The following is a 17,945-nucleotide window of genomic DNA, read 5'->3' as shown; positions in this document are numbered from 1 at the left end:
TCCAGCATCTCTACCAAGGACCCAGAAGGATCTTGTGGACTCAGCTTTCGTTGGTTCTTTCTCACTGCATGTGGCTGTGAGACAAGTCTACAAAATGACTGTGTCTCTGTGCATTTTAAATGCCTGTAATAATCCTTAATAATAATTTGTCTTTAGCTAGATTCTAAAGATAAATCTCAGTTAAATATTGTTTATAAGTTTGTTATGGTTTTCTTCTACTCTCAAATTCTCAGTTCTTTTCCATGGAGTTTACTTTGACTTGCATTTCCTCTTTCTTAAAATGATAGGAACAGTCCGTATAGCTTAGGAATAATAATCGTATTCTAATAATTTCCTTTTAAAAAAAAAATAATGTTGCTCAGTTCTAGATTTACTAATGTGCTCAGCAGTTACTCCCAGTTCAAACCAGAGTAATTCTAACCTGTGTAGTTCCATTGCCAAGTCCACAATGCAGGCAAATGTTTATCAGCTTCTTTGGAAACAGTTGCATGCAAAGCACCTTCTCCCTGGATAGTTGTCCTCTACGTTTTGAAGAGTGAAACCTGTTGCAACCAACACTTGGGAATTTTTCTTTTTTAGATGTGGTGTTTACTTCTATTCTACAGTTGTACCTTCTTTCCAGCTATTACAGAGTTTTACAATATTTTGGCTCATAACAGATACATGTGACAAAGGAGGAGAATATCTGCATGAGTAGTTTCTCTTTTCTAGTAACTTCTTTTGGTATATATGTTCTGTTTTGGTATATACACTTTAATGTAACGTATAAGTACATAAGAACACATTACTCAAGGATTTGCTTGGTTTTGTGGTCAACTGATACATCCCAGGGACCATACATACCTTCTTTGAGAGTGTATCAACAGTTTAAGGACAATTTTAGGTTAAATCCTCTGCCTTTGTGGAATGAGGAGGGAGAACTGTAAATTCTGTTACTTAGGAGAGTGTAATGTTTCTCTTAAGTCAGTTTTAGGGTCCTGAAACATAGGTGCTTGTTCACAGTTTCAGACTAATTTAAATGATCTTATTTGCTTCATTTTTGCAGTATAATTGCAAAATAATGATGTTAGAGTATGTGTGTTGGTGGGGAATGCTTCACCAATGTTTTGGTTTTGAATTCTACCAGGGAATCCAGCGTAGAATCACAGTCACCATTATCCATGAGAAGGGCAGTGAGTTGCACTGGAAAGATGTGCGAGAGCTGGTTGTCGGTGAGTGTATTGTTTTGCATGTTGCTGTGTAAGGAAGAAAAAGTACTAACGGTAATTTCTTTTTGTATTGGATTCTGACATCTTTATGAATATTGGCTGTGAGGGGAGAATTTTGAAAAATATCCAGAGGAAAAACTGAAGTTGTGCAACTTACACTTAAAGCTGCTTGTTAATCATATAGTCTGAAATTATATTTGGGAAAACACATTCATTCTGTGTTTCAAGTTTAATTTTAGTTGACTCCCCCTTCTACCTTTTTCAGGGCGTATAAGAAATAAACCAGAGGTAGATGAAGCTGCTGTGGATGCTATTTTGTCTTTGAATATTATTTCTGCAAAATACCTGAAGTCCTCTCACAGCTCCAATAGGTAAGTGAGTGAAGTGAGCACTCTAGGAGGAATCTGAAATTTCTTTGACTTCTGAGATACTGGCAGGATGTTTGGAAAGCTGGGAATATTGCTGATTGTTAAATGTAGAACTCTGTGGGCACAGGGCATACAGATCGAGAATCAATGTTACCATGAACTCTTGCTAAAGGTGAAGCCCATTGGTCTACATGGAGGATTTCTTGATAATGCATTTGAATTACTTTCCATGTGTAAGCACCAAAAAGGGAGGACAGAAGGGAACAGCTTAAGGGAGTCTTGGAATTTAACCCAGAACTTTTTCTACTGACATCAAAGTTTGTTGCTAGAATACAGCATTGAAGTACAAGGGCAGTCTCGGGGGATATATTTATGGATGTGTACATACCTATATTATTCCTGGAACAAGCATGTGACAGTTTAAGCAAGAGCCATGCTTTGTAAATTGAACTTAATGGTTTGTGGGTTTATACAGATGGACTCCGGCCCTAAGAAGGGGGTGTCTGTTCCGTGGAACTGGTTGCTGCAGCGGCCGGGCCCCTGTCTGAGAGGTTTGGGGCTGTGTGCGCCGCCTCATTAGGGTGCATTGCTGTACAGATCAGGCGGATTCTGCATTGTTTTGCTTCAGCGTCTGCAACAAAAGGGCAGCGAAGCAGAATGCTGCATTGCCGGCACAGCCTCTCCCTGCTCTGACATCAGCCAAGTCACTTGACCGCTCCATGGCTCTGTTTAGCTGGTGCAAAGCAGGAATATCTCGGAAATTTAACTATGAATGAGTGTTTCCGGAGGGGTTGTTTTGGAGCCCATCTCTGCTGCAGCTGCTGAATGCTGGAGGCGGTATCCCAGGCGCTGAAATGGCCTCTTCCTTCTGTTAGAGGCTTGGACTTTGAATACCACGGCGATATTAAAGGTGGATCCAGGACGCTGCTTCTGCCTGCTGAATCCTTCCTGCCACCTCGTGTCTGCGGCAGGCGCAGGGACAGGGCTTTGGCAGTTACTCTGCCTCCCACTGAGAAGTGGGTGTGTTAGTGTGTTTGAATTAATGGGTCGGTATAACTGGGATGTAAGGGGATTGCTGCTAGTTTCCAGTCTGATTACTATTGTATTTGAAGTTGGAAGGTCCTATACTTTATGTTGTACAGGAATTTCTTGAAATTCCTGTATAGCTCTACAGTTTCTATTAGGTTGGCCACTTGGATGAAGGATTAGTGTGAGTGAAGTAAAGTAAAGCTGTTGACCACCTCTTGCCAGAATGCCAAGGTTTAAGCTGTGGGATGAGTGCGTGGCAGGGTGGTGAATTGGAAGTGAATCCCTGGTAAAGGATGTGTCTTACATTTGCTCATTGTCTGCAGACCTGTTTTCTGGTTGGTGTGTTGTGTGTTTTGGGTTTTTTTTAAGTCTACTTGTTCTGTTCCTCTCAGCTGTTGCTTTTCTGTTCTGCTTTTGGCTGCACTAACTGAAGCTCTTTCTATGTTTTTACAGGCTCTTTCTTGATAAGGATATGCCTAGGTATTTTCTGGTTGCTTCCTTTGTACATAAAGCATTCTATTTTCAAGAATCTTTATGTCCCATTTGTCTTGCCCCCACTTCCCTTTTAGCTTTTACTGAATTTTGTTAGCACACCTCTTTGCTCTTGCAGAAGTGGTATTCCTCCTCCTCCTCCTTTGTGTCAGGGGTTTATTCGGGTACAATTCAGTGTGGGACTTGAGAAGGTAAACTTCCCTTCACGTGTAAGAAATAGCCTTCTTGGTTCCGTCTTTCTGATTCTAAAAATGTGCCATGAGAATGTAGTCCCTATTTGTAGCCCTTGCTATTTTCTTCCTTCGTTCTGTATCAAAGAACTAAATTTGGAATTTCTTACTGCCTCTGACTCTGTAATGCTTGCCATGTTTGAAGTACCAAGTCAAGGACTGAATGATTAGGTTACTTGAAATTCCAGCTCTGAATTGCACTGAACAAAAAGCAGTGGCAGCCATGTGACTGGCATCCAACCTCTGTTCTTAGGTTGGATTTGCATCTGAAATTTAACCATGTGGTTGCTACTACTTACTTCACCAGTGTGCAGAGACGCAGAGGTGCAGTAGCTGCTGGGACTGGACTCCTTCACCTTCCAGACCGGGGCATGGCCAGGTGTGCTGGCGGCACAGTCTGGGACAATTTGCACTCTGCTTTCTGTGGTTTGCCTCTTTGAAAAAGAGCAAACTTTAAGTCTTCAGTGCTCTCGGTTCACCACCTCTCACTAATACTAAAATCCACTTAAAAATCAGTCCCAACTACACGTTGGTGCTTTTAACCTGTTTCTCCTGTTTTTCATGCTTCGCTTGTTCTGCACTCCATTTCCCTCCTTGTGCTATTAGCTATGCTGAAAGAAGTTTGCTCACTCCTGGTTTTTTTTGTCCGCCTCTGTAACTATTCTAGCAAGTTCTGGTTTGGACTAGGCCAGACTCTGTGTTTAACTCCCTGGCTAGACAAAATCCAGTAGAGTAACTGTATTTCAACTGTACTTCAACTTTGTGTTCATGAAAAAGTCATCATTTTGCTGATGAACATCTATATCTGTATTCTCTCTTTGTGATGAGAAGTCCTGGTTGGCAAATGGTGGCGAGCTGATTCAGGGGCCAGGTATGCCGGCTCTTGCATCGGTGAAGAGCCAGTTTACCACATTTTCTTCCACCCAGAGAGTAGATCTGGAGCTTGCTAAAAAAATTGATCCCATACCTAAGACATGATGAAAGACTAAACATAAGGGACTCAACACAGATTTGTAAAGGGTTAGAGGACAACCTGTGCTGCTTGCCTAACCTCACCCAAATAAGGATGATTCTGTTACAGTGCTTTGGCAGCTACCAATTACTTCGCCTTCAGAATATTTTTCTCTGTAGCATTTTTAATAGAAGCAGGACATGTAGAAGTAATAAGATTCTTAAATGTGCTACTTCCAATGGAAACAGTATTTAGCAATACTCTCAAATTACACTACTTGACTGCGCAGTTCATGGTGTCTCAATGTATTAGCTCAGAATTATGCAACTGGTATCAGGAGAAGGGGTTTCTTGGGAACTCTGTTTGGGATCTTGGTTTCTGATATGTCTGCTCTTGGGCTGTTTGTGATGGTTTTTTGGTTGGTTTTCGTTATTGTTATTTCTTTCTTTCACCCCCACCCTACTTTTTGTCGTTTGTCTTTGGTTTCATTTTCCATTTTTCTGAGTTGGCCTTGGGCATTAGTGCAGAAGCTCTTTGGAGATATAACATTATAAAAAATTAATACACATGACACACTTTCTTGCTTTTAGTACCACATCATTTGGACTCAAAATAGGATGGAAAACCTCAGTGGCAAGGGGATTTGGGAGGGAAATTTTATAGAGGTGATGAAGAAATGGTATCATCTTTTTGTTATCAGTGTAGAGAAGTGTGCTGTATTCCTCACTAAGGGTATAGGACTTCTTTCCAGAGGAGCCTACGTGAAATCGGTCTTTGCCTGTGAGAAAGGAGAGAGGTCGTTTCCCTAAGCTGCTGTTACAAGAGGGGAGAGTGTCATGGTGACTCAAGGGTCTAATGATTTAGCTGTCCTGTGTATGATGCTGTCTCTCACTTTTTTAGGTGGTTTTTTTTTAGTTAACAGATGAACTTTCTTGATTGCGGGGGTAGAGCTGTGGAAGCTTCAGCTCCTTTCATTCCATGTACCAAACTGAAGAAATTTCTTACAAAAGTTTGTGTTAGATCTGCAAGTTTTTACTTGAAGCTAGTAAGGGCATAGAAGGAAATCTTTGTCGCTTGAATATAGGACTTAAATTACAATGATTGATAGGTAGGGTTGCTATCAGAAGCTGCTGGATTTGTAAGACTCAGTGTTAGAGGGATCTGTTTTGTTGCTATACATTAGTCCTAAAACATGGTGTAGAATGAGCGGTGCTTATAGAAAAGAACCTTGCCATGCACTCTGGAGGTCCAACTGGGCTGAATTGCACCTGGAGCAATAGAAAGGAATTCTACTGTTTAGAAACACTGTTCTGTAGTGCTGACTTCCCTGTAGTGTTAAGACAGCTTTTGTTCTGTTCTGTATTTACTTTTGACTCTGTTACATGAGTCTTTTTTCATAACAGGCAATGTTCTCTTATGCCATGGTATTTGAGGGTAGAAGTAAGTGATCTTGGGAAAGAAAAGAAGGTCTTTGCTTTTGCTTTTTATTTGTTATCTAAGCCGCTGAGAGTTGTAGTGGATGATGTCAAGAAAAAGATGCTGTACACTGAGGGCTAAGAGGGATGCAGAGGAGCTCTTACTGTATTTTTTTTCAGGACTTTCTATCGGTTTGAAGCAGTTTGGGATAGCTCCTTGCATAACTCCCTTCTCCTCAATCGAGTGACACCGTATGGAGAGAAGATATATATGACCCTTTCTGCTTACCTGGAGGTTAGAGACCTGTGCCTTTCTTTTTGCTTGTGGACTCGAGTATAACTTGAGTTATTTTGAGACAGCAGACAGTATGTAGCCAAGATACTTACCGGACTAAATGATTTTGAATCCTGAAGCCAGTGAAAGTCTTTATTAATTTTCTGAGAACAGGGTGGAAAAATTAATTCACAGTTAGCATCTTGATGTCAAGGTATTACTGCCTTGTACCAAATGTGAAGCGAAACTGGTGATCTCCTTTTCTGTGCCTCGTTTTGTCTATTTTTGTATCTGAAAATCCACTGAAATCAGTGAACGTTGCTGTGTAAGTCCTGCTTATCTTACAAATGCTGGCCTAGCTCTTGGCTTTGCGTGCAAGTCACTGTTCTTTTGTATAGTACAATTCACCCATAAGATGCATTGAGAAATTTGACCGTTCTCTTTCACAGAAACACATGTGAAAAACCTCCACCAAAGACCCAAATAAGAATAAATTTCAAAAAGCTGTCCCCCCACAAGAGGGAAGCAGTATAACTTGGTATAGTTGTCTGCAGCCAGTCATTCATTATTGGTTTTTTCTCTTAGCTTGACCACTGCATCCAGCCTGCTGTTATAACAAAGGATGTTTGTATGGTCTTTTACTCAAGAGATGCCAAGATCTCCCCACCGCGATCACTACGCAATCTCTTTGGCAGTGGCTACTCCAAATCTCCAGATTCGTAAGTTCCAGTTTTGGTATTGAAGTTTTATGTCGGCATATACTTTCTCTCTTAGAGGGCATGGGGAGAATGTAGCTTAGTTTTCTTTATTTCTTCCTTGAAAGTCTACCTACAGTTCTCCAGTCTGGTTTTGAGCATTCTTTGTTGCATTTATTTCAGTAAAACTCTGGTGGCTTTTCTCTTTACTAATCGTTTTTCCGGCCTTCTGACTGAACGGTTGGGAAGAGAGATCCATTGTTCAGACTTGCACATAGACAACCCTGATCTCGACCTGGAATTTACTGCAGCAGCTGCTCTCTGAATCTGATGAGGGGGGTGAGGGGGAACATGGGGGAAAAGCCATTTTTAGAGATCTTGCAGTCTCTCCTGGTTATTTTCTGTCAAGATTAGAATTCAGATGTAGTTCTAACTAAGAACTATACTTGAACTTCTAATTTGGGGACCGGTTTACTAAAGCTAATGCACACAATTTTTGAAGATAATAGGTTTTTCTTTTTCCCTCTGGTTTCTTGTGAACAGCAATCGAGTGACCGGGATCTATGAACTAAGTTTATGCAAAATGGCAGACACAGGAAGTCCAGGTAAGCAGTGACTGGGTGTTCAAGTGATAAATATGAAACATTGCAGAAAATTTCGTAGGTGGAAGAGAGTGATTCTGTGGATCTTCTGTCCTGGTGGGAAGAGTTTCCTGTGTTTCATGGGAACAGTGGCACATTGCTATTGCTTAAAAAACTTAGGCAAGCTTTTACTTTCAACTTGGGTCTGTGTTCACCAGTGGTGAACCAAGGATTCACTGAAAACTTCAGTTTCCTGGTATGTCAGAAAACGTAGACCTTTGTCATAGACTTAGGTTGCATAATACATGGCCTATGACTAACACAGCTGAGACTTGGTTTTGCATCAATGCAGTTTTCTCTTGGTCTTTTGAAGATACTGCTGCTATCTGATGCAAACTTGGTAACTTGGAAGGAATGTAGATTGTGTGGTATCAGTGTATTTTTCCTCTAAGAACTAGCAATTGAAGTTCCTGTGTTGAATTAGACTGAACAGGAGTTTGCATTATATCGTGGTCAATGGAAAGTATCTGAATCAAGTAAGAAAGCTGGACTAAATCACATCTTTGGAATGTGTGATTTCTGTCAATGAAATCATTGCCTTGTGTATTTCCAGCCAAACAGACGGGTTGGTACTTCACAGCTTGCCAATTGTTAAGTGTTTCTTAGTGCTAAGCCTCTGGCTGTATTTTTAACGTATCTTATGTTGTTTTTTTTTTAACTGCTTAGGAATGCAGAGGAGGAGGAGGAAAGTCCTGGATACATCTGTGGCATATGTGCGAGGAGAAGAGAACCTGGCAGGTTGGAGGCCCAGGGGTGACAGCCTCATTCTCGAGCATCAGTGGGAATTGGAGAAACTGGAGCTGCTGCATGAGGTGAGTAAAGAAATCGGGGAAGTGAAAGAAAAAGCATAACTGTACCTTTGAATTTGCCTTTAGTCTACCCTCTGCGAGACCTTCTGAGCTGAATGAGTTCCCGGATTGGAGTTTGTTCTCAAAGTCGAGATATAATTAAATTCTCCAACAGAGAAGGTAAGGTGGCAGGTGTGTGGCTGGCTGCTGCATGGAACCTTCAGCTCAGAATCTCAGTGTGTTCAACAAAGGCAGATTCTACTTCTTGTGCCATTGCAAACTCACTTACCTGGGGAGAATGCTCAGTGTATGAATCTTAAAAGAATGCGTAAGAATTCAGTGCCTGTAAAGCAGGCAACATCCTGGAGCAGATGATACTCATTTCTTTTCTTGCTAGGTGGAAAAAACCCGACATTTCCTTCTGCTTCGTGAAAAGCTTGGTGACAGCATCCCCAAGTCCCTGAGTGACTCACTGTCTCCCAGTTTGAGCAGTGGAACCCTCAGTACCTCCACCAGCATTTCCTCCCAGATCTCGACTACAACGTTCGAGAGTGCTGTGACACCCAGTGAGAGCAGTGGCTATGACTCGGCAGATATAGAGAGCCTGGTGGATCGGGAGAAAGAGCTGGCCACCAAGGTATAACATGGGAAAAGCATCACGGGCCTAAACTGAGGTGCCAAAAACGGTTAAAGATTCATGATGAGCTTTTCAGATAGCATGGCGAATATCCAGTGTTGCATGAGTTTCGTTTTAGTATGCTTTATAATGAAATAATCCATTCTCACTAGCCCGTGCTGGTGGCTGGGTTTGTGCTATGGCTGTACCTCATTCCCCTTCATTAGTAATTCTGTAAATGAAGCTTTGGAAGTGATTATTCCCTTCTGGGATTTTTCACAGCAGCTTAGAATTTGTTTGTTCTTTCCTGAGCTGCTCAATATGTCTTGACAAATTGCCTCATATGTTCAAATTTCCCTGACAATCTAAATGTAAAATTTTTCTCTGTGTTGTTTTTTCGTTTGTCCGTGTCCCTCAGTGTCTGCAGCTTCTTACTCATACTTTCAATCGGGAATTTAACCAGGTGTACAACAGCATCAGTGATTGTAAGGTAAATATTTCATACAATATAATACGCTATATTTGTAGTACAACAGCAGTGTATTTGTGGTCTGTGGAATCTGTTGATAGTATGAAGAGACAAAACACTTCCTGTTAATTTGTTATTTTCAGTCTATTGGAGGCATTTGGCTAGTCAGCATCAGGTTCTGTAGACTGGTGCAGGAATTAGAAATGGTGTGAACTTGGACTGTAGCATAGCTTCTAGTTCATTAGCAGACTGGAAGTGCTCCCACCTTCTGTGTACGCTTGCCCTGTGTAAAAGGGTAAACTGGCTCTTTTAGAAATTCTGACTGTAGGCACAGGAGTCACTAAGTTGCAACTGTGTAATCTAATACTCTATTGAGGAAGTCAGGATGTGAACCATCAGAAGTGTAGGAGGTTAACAACAAGTGGTGTCTATAGAAGTGCCCTTGTATTTTCACCCCCAGGTGGGTTTATGATGATTATGTCCAAAAATTTGGAGCAGAGAAATGGCTGATAGGAACACTGATAGGAATTATCTGAGCCTCCCGCAGGCTGAATGCTGTGTGCTGCCCGGGACGGGACACCAGCTGCAGAAGAACCGCCTCTGTGACACCTTGCCTGTTTGTCCTTGTAGCTGTCAGATATTTCCCCCATTGGGCGCGACCCGTCTGTGTCGAGTTTCAGCAGTGCTACCCTCACGCCCTCATCTACCTGCCCTTCTCTTGTGGATTCAAGATGCAATTCAGTTGATCAGAAGTAAGTAATAGGGTGTTAATAGAAAAACGTTACTTCTCGGTGCTTCACAATCTCTTTCCTGTATTTCCTGATTGCATATTTTTCTCCCCCTTTATTCCCTTTCCCTACTTTCAGATATTTCTCTGTATGGCTTCCCTGCCTTATTCTCTACAAATACTCGGTACAATTGTTTTCCCCCATTTTGTTCTTTTGAAGTGTTGTGTATTTTTTCGCTTTTTGCTGAAAGCAGTCAGCTTGTCGTTCCAGTGACCAGTGCATCGTCAGTGTGTAGCGTCCACAAGGTTTTTTCAGTTCTGTTAAAAAACATTATCTACTAATAACAACCCAAAATAAATCAGTTTGGCCAGTAATCCCTGTTTATCGTTCTCAGCTGTATCTCTAGAAAATATTTTTGATGACATTTGGAAAAACTACTTAATGAAAGATAATGTAACTTGTACCTTCTCAGTTTGACATCCCTGAGAGGAGGCGTGCCAATGTAGTAGTACATTTTACATCAAACCATAGTAAGATGTATTTCTGTGTTGTGACAGTGTTTGGCAAGAGAAACAAGGGACAAGTAGTGGGGAAAAAACCTACTAGCAGTTACAAGTTTTGTTCCATAGATTTCAAGGGAAATGCTATTCAATAGCGTACAAAAGCATCCCAGTGTCATACAAAACAACCTAGACTGGAGGATGAAACCTGTGAGACAGGCAAGGCTGTAAATGCACTTTCAAGTCCATTGTCACATTCAGTTGGTTTGTTGTGACTTACTTTTCTTTCTCCCTTTTTATTTTTTTTTTTTTTTTTTTTTAGGACACCAGAAGCAAATTCTCGTGCCTCCAGTCCCTGTCATGAGGTGGAACAGTTCCAGCTAATTCCTGCGGTAGAAACTTCCTGTCTTGCCAGAGCTGGAAAGAATGAATTTCTAAACCTTGTTCCTGATATTGAGGAAATCAGACCAGGGTAAGTTTTCTACTGTTGTGTGATCCTGGCTTCCTGAGAGCTGTCATGGGGACTGCCTGGCACTTGTAGTTTCTTTTGCCTCGTTTGAGGAAGGTAAATGAAACGGGTGATTGCAGAAATGCAGAGTCCTGTGTAATGGAGGCAGGACTGATGGAGGTCATGTTGGCATTTGATCTCTGCAACACTCATTCCCCACATCCACTTAATGAACAGGATTTCCATTGACCTAAACATACCTGTTACCATCAAAACTGTTGCTGAAGTTCACTGTCGTAGACATCTTTGTGGGTCCTTTTCATCAGACTTTTGCGTTGTTCTTGAAGACAAAATTCAGCTTGCTTGTGGGAGAACTTTTTCATAATACTGTTACGCACAAAACACGCTATGGACCAAGAATCTTATGCAGTGTTTTGCAGCTAATACGGATACCTGGGTGCCTTATTTAGGGGACAGTGTATTCCTGTTTATTTGTGGGTTTGTTTTGGTTTGTTTTCCAGCTCTGTGGTCTCAAAGAAAGGATATCTCCATTTCAAGGAGCCACTTTCCAGCTCCTGGGCCAAGCACTTTGTGGTGGTTCGCCGTCCCTATGTTTTTATTTACAACAGTGACAAAGATCCTGTAGAAAGAGGACTCATAAACTTATCCACAGCTCAGGTGGAATACAGCGAGGATCAACAGGCAATGGTAAAGGTCAGTCTGAGATCTGTTGTTTATTTACCCACAGAACAGGATCACTGCAGGTAGTAGTGCACCCATACCATCCTGTGCATCATCTCTGGTCAGAGATGTCTTTGTCTTGGAGGATGGCTGGCATCTGATGGCTCCGCCCACAAGGTCGCCAGTTTGTTCAGGGTTTCTTATGTTTTGGATGCAGCTGTACAAGAGACTGAGACTGCTGTGACACTGCATGTTTGCTTTAGTGAGCATGTGTGGGTACCACCACCCTGTGTGTTTGGTTTTTGCAGTTTCCTTTTTGTGTGGTGTTTTGGGGTTGTGTGTTTTGTTTTGTGGGGTTTTTTTTTGTTTTTTTTTTTACACAAACAACAAACCCAACACACACAAACATCCTGCAAGGAATCAGGTTAACTTTACTGGTTAAAGTCCACACTTGTGAGTTAAAACTGTATTTTGTAAAAGACGTCCCTTTTGACCGTCTAATGTTATCCTGGAAATGAGCAGTGGAGCTTAAATGAAAGACCTTAGGTCTGGTGGTTTTTAGGAATGTGACGCAGCAAATTCTTCCTCACGGAGGGAGTGTGCATCAGCATCTGTGCTTGGAGGCTTCAGCATTTTAAATTGTCCTTCATGTTCCAGACACCCAACACGTTTGGTGTATGCACGAAGCATCGTGGGGTCCTGCTGCAGGCCATCAACGACAAAGACATGAATGACTGGTTATATGCCTTCAATCCACTTCTTGCTGGCACGATACGGTGAGAGACAGATCATGGGTGGGCAATGTGCAAAGCATAAAGGTAGTGCGATAGTTTGTCACAGAATTTAATCTTGTTCGAAGAATTTGACAAGACAGGTGAAATGAAGGAGGGACAAGGGCGCACAACAAGAAAAAATAGAAAATTGAACAAGCCCCATATTTCAGGGCATGCAGCGCCTGTTGCACTGGCTTGTGACGTTCTTAACAAACGTATCCAGTTTGAACATGTGTGGTATGCTTCATGTAGCACTACCTTTGGAGGCTGCAAAATGGTTTTCTTGTATTGCTGTTTTACAAATTTATAAAGCTTCTTGCTACCTCTGTGCAGACGGGTCTGGACTGCCTTTTCATTGTGTTGATGGTGAGCTGGAGTAGAAGTTCTCATTTCCTTCCCTTCTTCAAACTTCTCTAGAAGCCTTCCCTTTAACACAGGTCACAGACATCCCCTACTTGCTATCTTCCTACTCTACTACTGTCTTCTACTCTGTCTTACTATGCTACGGTAGCTCTTCCTTTCAATAAAAAAAAAAATAAATTAAAAGCTAAGCTATTACTATAGAGCATCAAATAATACTGTCACAATGCAGTCCTTAAAAGATCCCATCTTCCTTTAAAGGAGCACAGCAGGAGAGTGAGAAGTCTTTCTCATTTCAGCCCTTGATACATTTTCCTTTCTAAGCATATGGAGTAAACTAGGACTATATGAAAGGATTTAAAAAAAAAAAAAGTGGACAAACTGTGGGGAGGGAAGAAAAATAAACTTCCTGAATTCAACAAATATTTTTCTACTTCTCTCTTGCACAGGTCAAAACTGGCTCGAAGACGCACGGGCCAGCTGAAGTACTGAGTCCATGTAATGTTCTCATCTGTTCTCCTCACTCACCTTCTGATAGACTAAGTGTTACCTCTCATTTTCTCTTTGTGATTCTTGACAGTTTCTCTTGTATGTAATCCTGTGGCTTAACATCCCCTACCTTCCCAACTCCTTCAGCACATTTTCTAGGCATTCTAACCCTACCTTGTTTCTTTTCACTTGTACTGAGAATCGTACTAGTAGCATGTGGCCAGACAAAAAGAAAGAAAAAAAAATATCAAAAAACCCCCGAGTGATTATGCACGACTAAAAAGAAGAAAAAAAAGTGTGGTTTTTTTTTTTCTTATAACAATTGTTTTCCCATTTCAACTGACCTTTTGGTGTCTGTCCCACTGTCCATTGTTGTCTGTCTAGACTGCTGCAGGTTTTTCATTCGATTTGTGACTTGGCAGTAGTCGTTGGTTCCCTCAGGGCAAAGTTCTAATGCCAGGGAAAGATAACTTCTCCTATGTAGACATTACCCAGACAGGAACTGCAATAGCTCCTCAGGCTTTCTGGATCCAGCCTCTAATTTAAACTCTGTGGAAAGCTGATATTGGACAAATCTATCTGGGCAGACTGAGTTTTGGACTTGGTGCAAGTTTTTGAGTTTGCAGGGTCCAACAGGCTAAGGCATGAGCTGGAAAAAGGTAGGGACCAAACTGAGAACGGCTGGCTGGAATAATCTGTCTTAAAACTCTTGCTGTGGGGTTGCGGGTGCACAGTGCTTGGCTTTAACTCTTTCCCGAAGCACTGACACTCCCTGCTCCACCTCTGAACTGAGCTGGGGAGACGGAACTCGTGCTGATGTGAGGAAACATAAACCACATCGCTGAAATGTTAGGTACAGTCCCTGAAGTTCTAGATGCTCAGCCTTGTGTTTGGCAGATGGAGAGTGTCATTACAGGGAAACAGAAGTGTGGCCGTTCCCCAGAGCTCCTTCGGGAGATCAGCGCAGGAGGGCAGCGTCTCCTCATTCCGCTTTTAGTCCTGACCCCCAGCTCCTATGGGCGCAGTTCTCGCCTCTAGTGGAAGAGACTGACAGCTGTCATCGGTACGTCAGGATAGGCTGCTCTACCTTCGTGTGTCCACCCCCGCTCTGCAGCACGCCGGTGACACCCCATCTGTTGGTGGGGAAAGCATCCTCTGTCTGCAGAACACTCCCCAGGCCTTGCACTTGCAGTGTTCTCCAGGGAACAGCAGGACGTTTTCACTTCTTCTGGAATAACTTTTGAATGTTTCCTGATTTCTCTGCTACAATTTTCATCAGCTAAAACCCCCCAGTTAGTTTTAAGTTCAGAATTAATCCTTCCTGGAGGATGTATCAAGTGGACTCTGGTCCTGGTTGGTGGGGTGGAATAGTTGGCGGCTTGGAGATGAGCTGGGTGGTGTTGGTTCTTGACCTCCGGTGTAGTTCTCCTTGTGGCTGAAGTTTTGGTCCTTGCCCTGCGAAGGGAAAGCAGGATGAATTTTTGTTCTGAGCAGTGAGCTCCTCTCCCTTGGTTAGGTTCAGGGAGGCTGGGGAGGGGGTGGTGGTTCTTTTTCCTTTGGCTGTGCTTCGGGCTGCTGTGCTACGGTTTGTTGCCTTGCCTTGGGCACCGAGAGGGCTGGCTGTGGGCCTGGGGAGCACGCGGGGGTGTTAGCCTGCGTTCCGCCTCAAGGGAGAGGTACAAGGGCTTCGCTCCGCTGTGACGGTCCCACATCTGGGCACACTCCAGCTCAAGAGAGTCAGTTTGATTTGGCTCCATCAGCAGGTCACGTCACACATTGGAAATTCTGTGGCCAAAAGTGCGCGTGGGACTGGCATCAGCTGAGCAGTTTTTTAGCTTTATGGGGTTTTTGTTCTCCAAAGTGCAATGCATAATGAGGCCTCCTAAAAGCACAGTTGGTGAAGGAGCAGGGAGATGGAGTCTGACACTTGCTAGGACATACCTTTATATATTTTGCAATAGTACTGAAGCTAAAGCACGTGCTCATGCGATCTCCTGTGGTCCTCTGGTTTATTTCAGAACTGGAATCCAAAGTGAGGGAGCATCCTGGGGACCCGGGAGCGTAATGGCAATGTTCTTTTGGTGGTTTTTTTTTTTTTCTTCTTTCTGGTTTTGTCGTGTTTAATTGTGTGTGACTTAATACAGTGGTAATGTTCCTTTTGTTATGCAATGGATGATAATGCACTTCCAGTGTGTGGATAAGTAAGACTGCTAGTGCTGCAGGAGGGCTCCTCAAGCTGGAGTTAAGCTGATCTCAAGAATTACCTATTTCAAGCACTAAGTTGTTGCTGCCATCACCACTGTTTGTAATGAAAGTGGAACCAGTTTGAGGAGACGTAGCAATTTAGGTGGAGGCATTTTGTAACACACTGAGAGCATTTTAATTTTTATCTTTTTCTTTTTTTAACTAGAAGAAAACTAGTTTGCTAAGTCTTTGCTTTGGATAAGCCAGAAAATTGACTAAGGGGATATAGGCATTGCATAAAAACATGATTAAGGGATCTTCCTTTAAAAGTAGGAAGAGACAGATGCTTATTTTATTCAGAGCTGGAAGTGTTACAGCCGTGTTGCGTAAATGTTGCTCTTCTATCTAAAGACTCCGAGCAGCTTCTGATGATTTGGTGTCTAGGTGGATAACAGATCGTCAGAAGAGCAAAATCCTGTTTTCAAGCATCGGTATCTCTTAAAGCTGCATAATCTTTGACAAAACAGGTTGCTGTTGTGTGGAGTTCAAATGGGCATGTTACTGTTTGCAGGTCTGGCACAAGGGCACACAGTTACAGTTTTTCACCAATTACTGAAGCCTACTTTGAGACATCGGTTTCCCTGCTTAAAACTGGACTGAAATAAATTCAAGGTTTCTTTAAAAGGATAACCAAGTGGATTTCCATTCACTGTAAAGCTTTTTTTTGATCTAGCCCAACATGTTAGAAATCTCTTTTTAGCAACAGAAAGCAAGCAGGGGAAAATGTGATAAGCTGCCTCCTCTTGACATTGAAAAACCCGCTCCTGGTTACTCGCTGCGTGTGTGTGCAGTCCTGGAGTCAGACAGCTCTGGGGACGCGGCCGCTGGAGACGAGGCACGGTGCTGTGGGCCTGCCAGCCCGCCGAGCACAAGCACTGGTAGTAAATTTGACAGGCATTCCTTGGAGAGAGTCAGTGCGAAGCTGTGCCATAGCTTGGGTTTTTATGTTCCTCGCTGAAAGGAAGGAGCAAATGATCTTTTTTGTCCGTTGAAAATTATGTTGTTGGTCTTGGAGGTTCCTGGATATTTTAAAACTAAACTAAACTTCCTATACTGTATTTTAGAAATGCACTTTAAGTACCTTTTTAAAGAAGATTCCTGTATTCTGGGATGCAGAAGGGAAGGGAATGTTATTTCCAGACTGAGAAAGGGTGGGGTTTGGTTTTTTTTTTTTTGGTCGGTCCTTATTATATTATAGTCCTTATTACTGATTAGCAAAAAGGTATTTCAAAGCAAAGACTTTACTTTTTGCTGCTTGTTATCTAATTTACAGGGATTTATTTTTATGTAATGTATTGTATATTTATACATCTGTAATTAATTGCACATTAGATAAGAGGATTAGCTTTGGTATAACACCCATTGGTACTATACAGTCAACTAATACTGCCTATGCATACGCATCTTCCTGGTACTCTCGCGCAGCCTTAGTTTGTGTTAGTTTATACCGTGGTGGGTGTTTTTGTTGGAGATGCAGCTGTTACCCTGCTGCTGGAGGAAGGATAACGGTGCTGCTCTGGAACAGTTGGCGGAATGTACGTTAAGTGGGTCTCTGACATGTATGCATTGCATCTCTCCATTGTAGTTGTTAACCCCAATGTGTGGTCTGAACTGTACTGTATGTAGCAGGAATGTATTAATTTTGTGCTTCCTTGTTTAAAAACATCAGCTGTTCAAGAACAGGATTGACTTTTTTGTTCAGAAGGCCATTTATGCGTTCTAAGTATTTGAAATCAAAACTAGTCCAACACTAACCAGATGGATGTGTCCAATGTTATTTGGAACAGTTTTTAAATTGCCGGGCTCAGCTGTGTATTCAGAAAACCGAGGGTACGGAGCTCCCAGGTCTTCGGTTCTTCATGTTGCCATGTTAATGGCCTGATCCTGAGCAGCACCCAGTACCTCTGGCTCGCCTTGAAACCAGGGACTAGAGGCAGAGGGAGTCTCAAAAGATCAGCGCTTCCCAGGATCAGTTCTTAATTTTCCACTCCGCTTGTTCTTACTTCACGTGTAGTTGATTAAGGTTCTTGAATTGGGACGTTAGACATGCTGTTGCACTGAAATACATACTTTTTTAATTGCGGTCCCCATCTCCCTGTTCAATCTGTCTGTACACTAAGTATACAAGGTATATGCTGTATAAGTGGCCTTCTTGAACAAATCTCTTTGCAAACTGACTTCATCCCAGCAAAGGAGTGTATCAGCAACACTGTACATTAATTTCAGGTTTTCGTTTTCTTATTTTATTTTGTAAATATATCCGATATTTGGAGCTTGAGTATACAAAATGTAAATATAGTTCATGTATTTGTACTAATTCTGATCCATTTGCTGTATAGCCTTAGGTGTGCAATGCAGGTATCTAACTGTGTATGGTAACCTTGCACCACTGAATTGTTAGTGAACGAGGTGAAACAATAAAGGTACAACCCAACCAGTGCATTAGCAGATACAACACGTACTCCTTTTATTATGATTTAATTACTGGGACCTTATAATGATCACTTGTTTTCAAAACCTGTCCTGAATAAGCTTACTCTTTTGT

General features: G+C 42.1%; 1 protein-coding gene across 20 annotated transcripts in view; it reads left to right on the top strand.

The window, feature by feature from the left end:
- KIF1B (kinesin family member 1B) overlaps positions 1-17,855 on the top strand; it is a 96,864-nt gene extending 79,009 nt beyond the window's left edge. For 11 of the 20 annotated variants that reach the window (XM_055798857.1, XM_055798852.1, XM_055798871.1 and 8 more), the window contains 14 exons: positions 1,127-1,211; positions 1,474-1,579; positions 3,059-3,085; positions 5,875-5,989; positions 6,554-6,687; positions 7,207-7,268; positions 7,971-8,116; positions 8,490-8,729; positions 9,127-9,198; positions 9,808-9,929; positions 10,728-10,877; positions 11,375-11,567; positions 12,192-12,310; positions 13,117-17,855. In XM_055798857.1, coding sequence (XP_055654832.1) covers positions 1,127-1,211; positions 1,474-1,579; positions 3,059-3,085; positions 5,875-5,989; positions 6,554-6,687; positions 7,207-7,268; positions 7,971-8,116; positions 8,490-8,729; positions 9,127-9,198; positions 9,808-9,929; positions 10,728-10,877; positions 11,375-11,567; positions 12,192-12,310; positions 13,117-13,159 — 1,614 coding nt within the window. In that variant the 3' untranslated portion in view covers positions 13,160-17,855. The remainder of the gene's footprint in view (positions 1-1,126; positions 1,212-1,473; positions 1,580-3,058; positions 3,086-5,874; positions 5,990-6,553; positions 6,688-7,206; positions 7,269-7,970; positions 8,117-8,489; positions 8,730-9,126; positions 9,199-9,807; positions 9,930-10,727; positions 10,878-11,374; positions 11,568-12,191; positions 12,311-13,116) is intronic. The other 9 variants (XM_055798868.1, XM_055798864.1, XM_055798872.1 and 6 more) reach the window with 1 other exon arrangement.
- Positions 17,856-17,945: the final 90 nt, after the last annotated feature.

Source organism: Falco peregrinus, chromosome 3 (genome assembly GCF_023634155.1).
Source record: "Falco peregrinus isolate bFalPer1 chromosome 3, bFalPer1.pri, whole genome shotgun sequence".
NCBI lineage: Eukaryota > Metazoa > Chordata > Aves > Falconiformes > Falconidae > Falco > Falco peregrinus.
The sequence above is the reverse complement of the archived record's forward strand: the minus strand, read 5'-3'. Positions and strand labels throughout refer to the sequence as shown.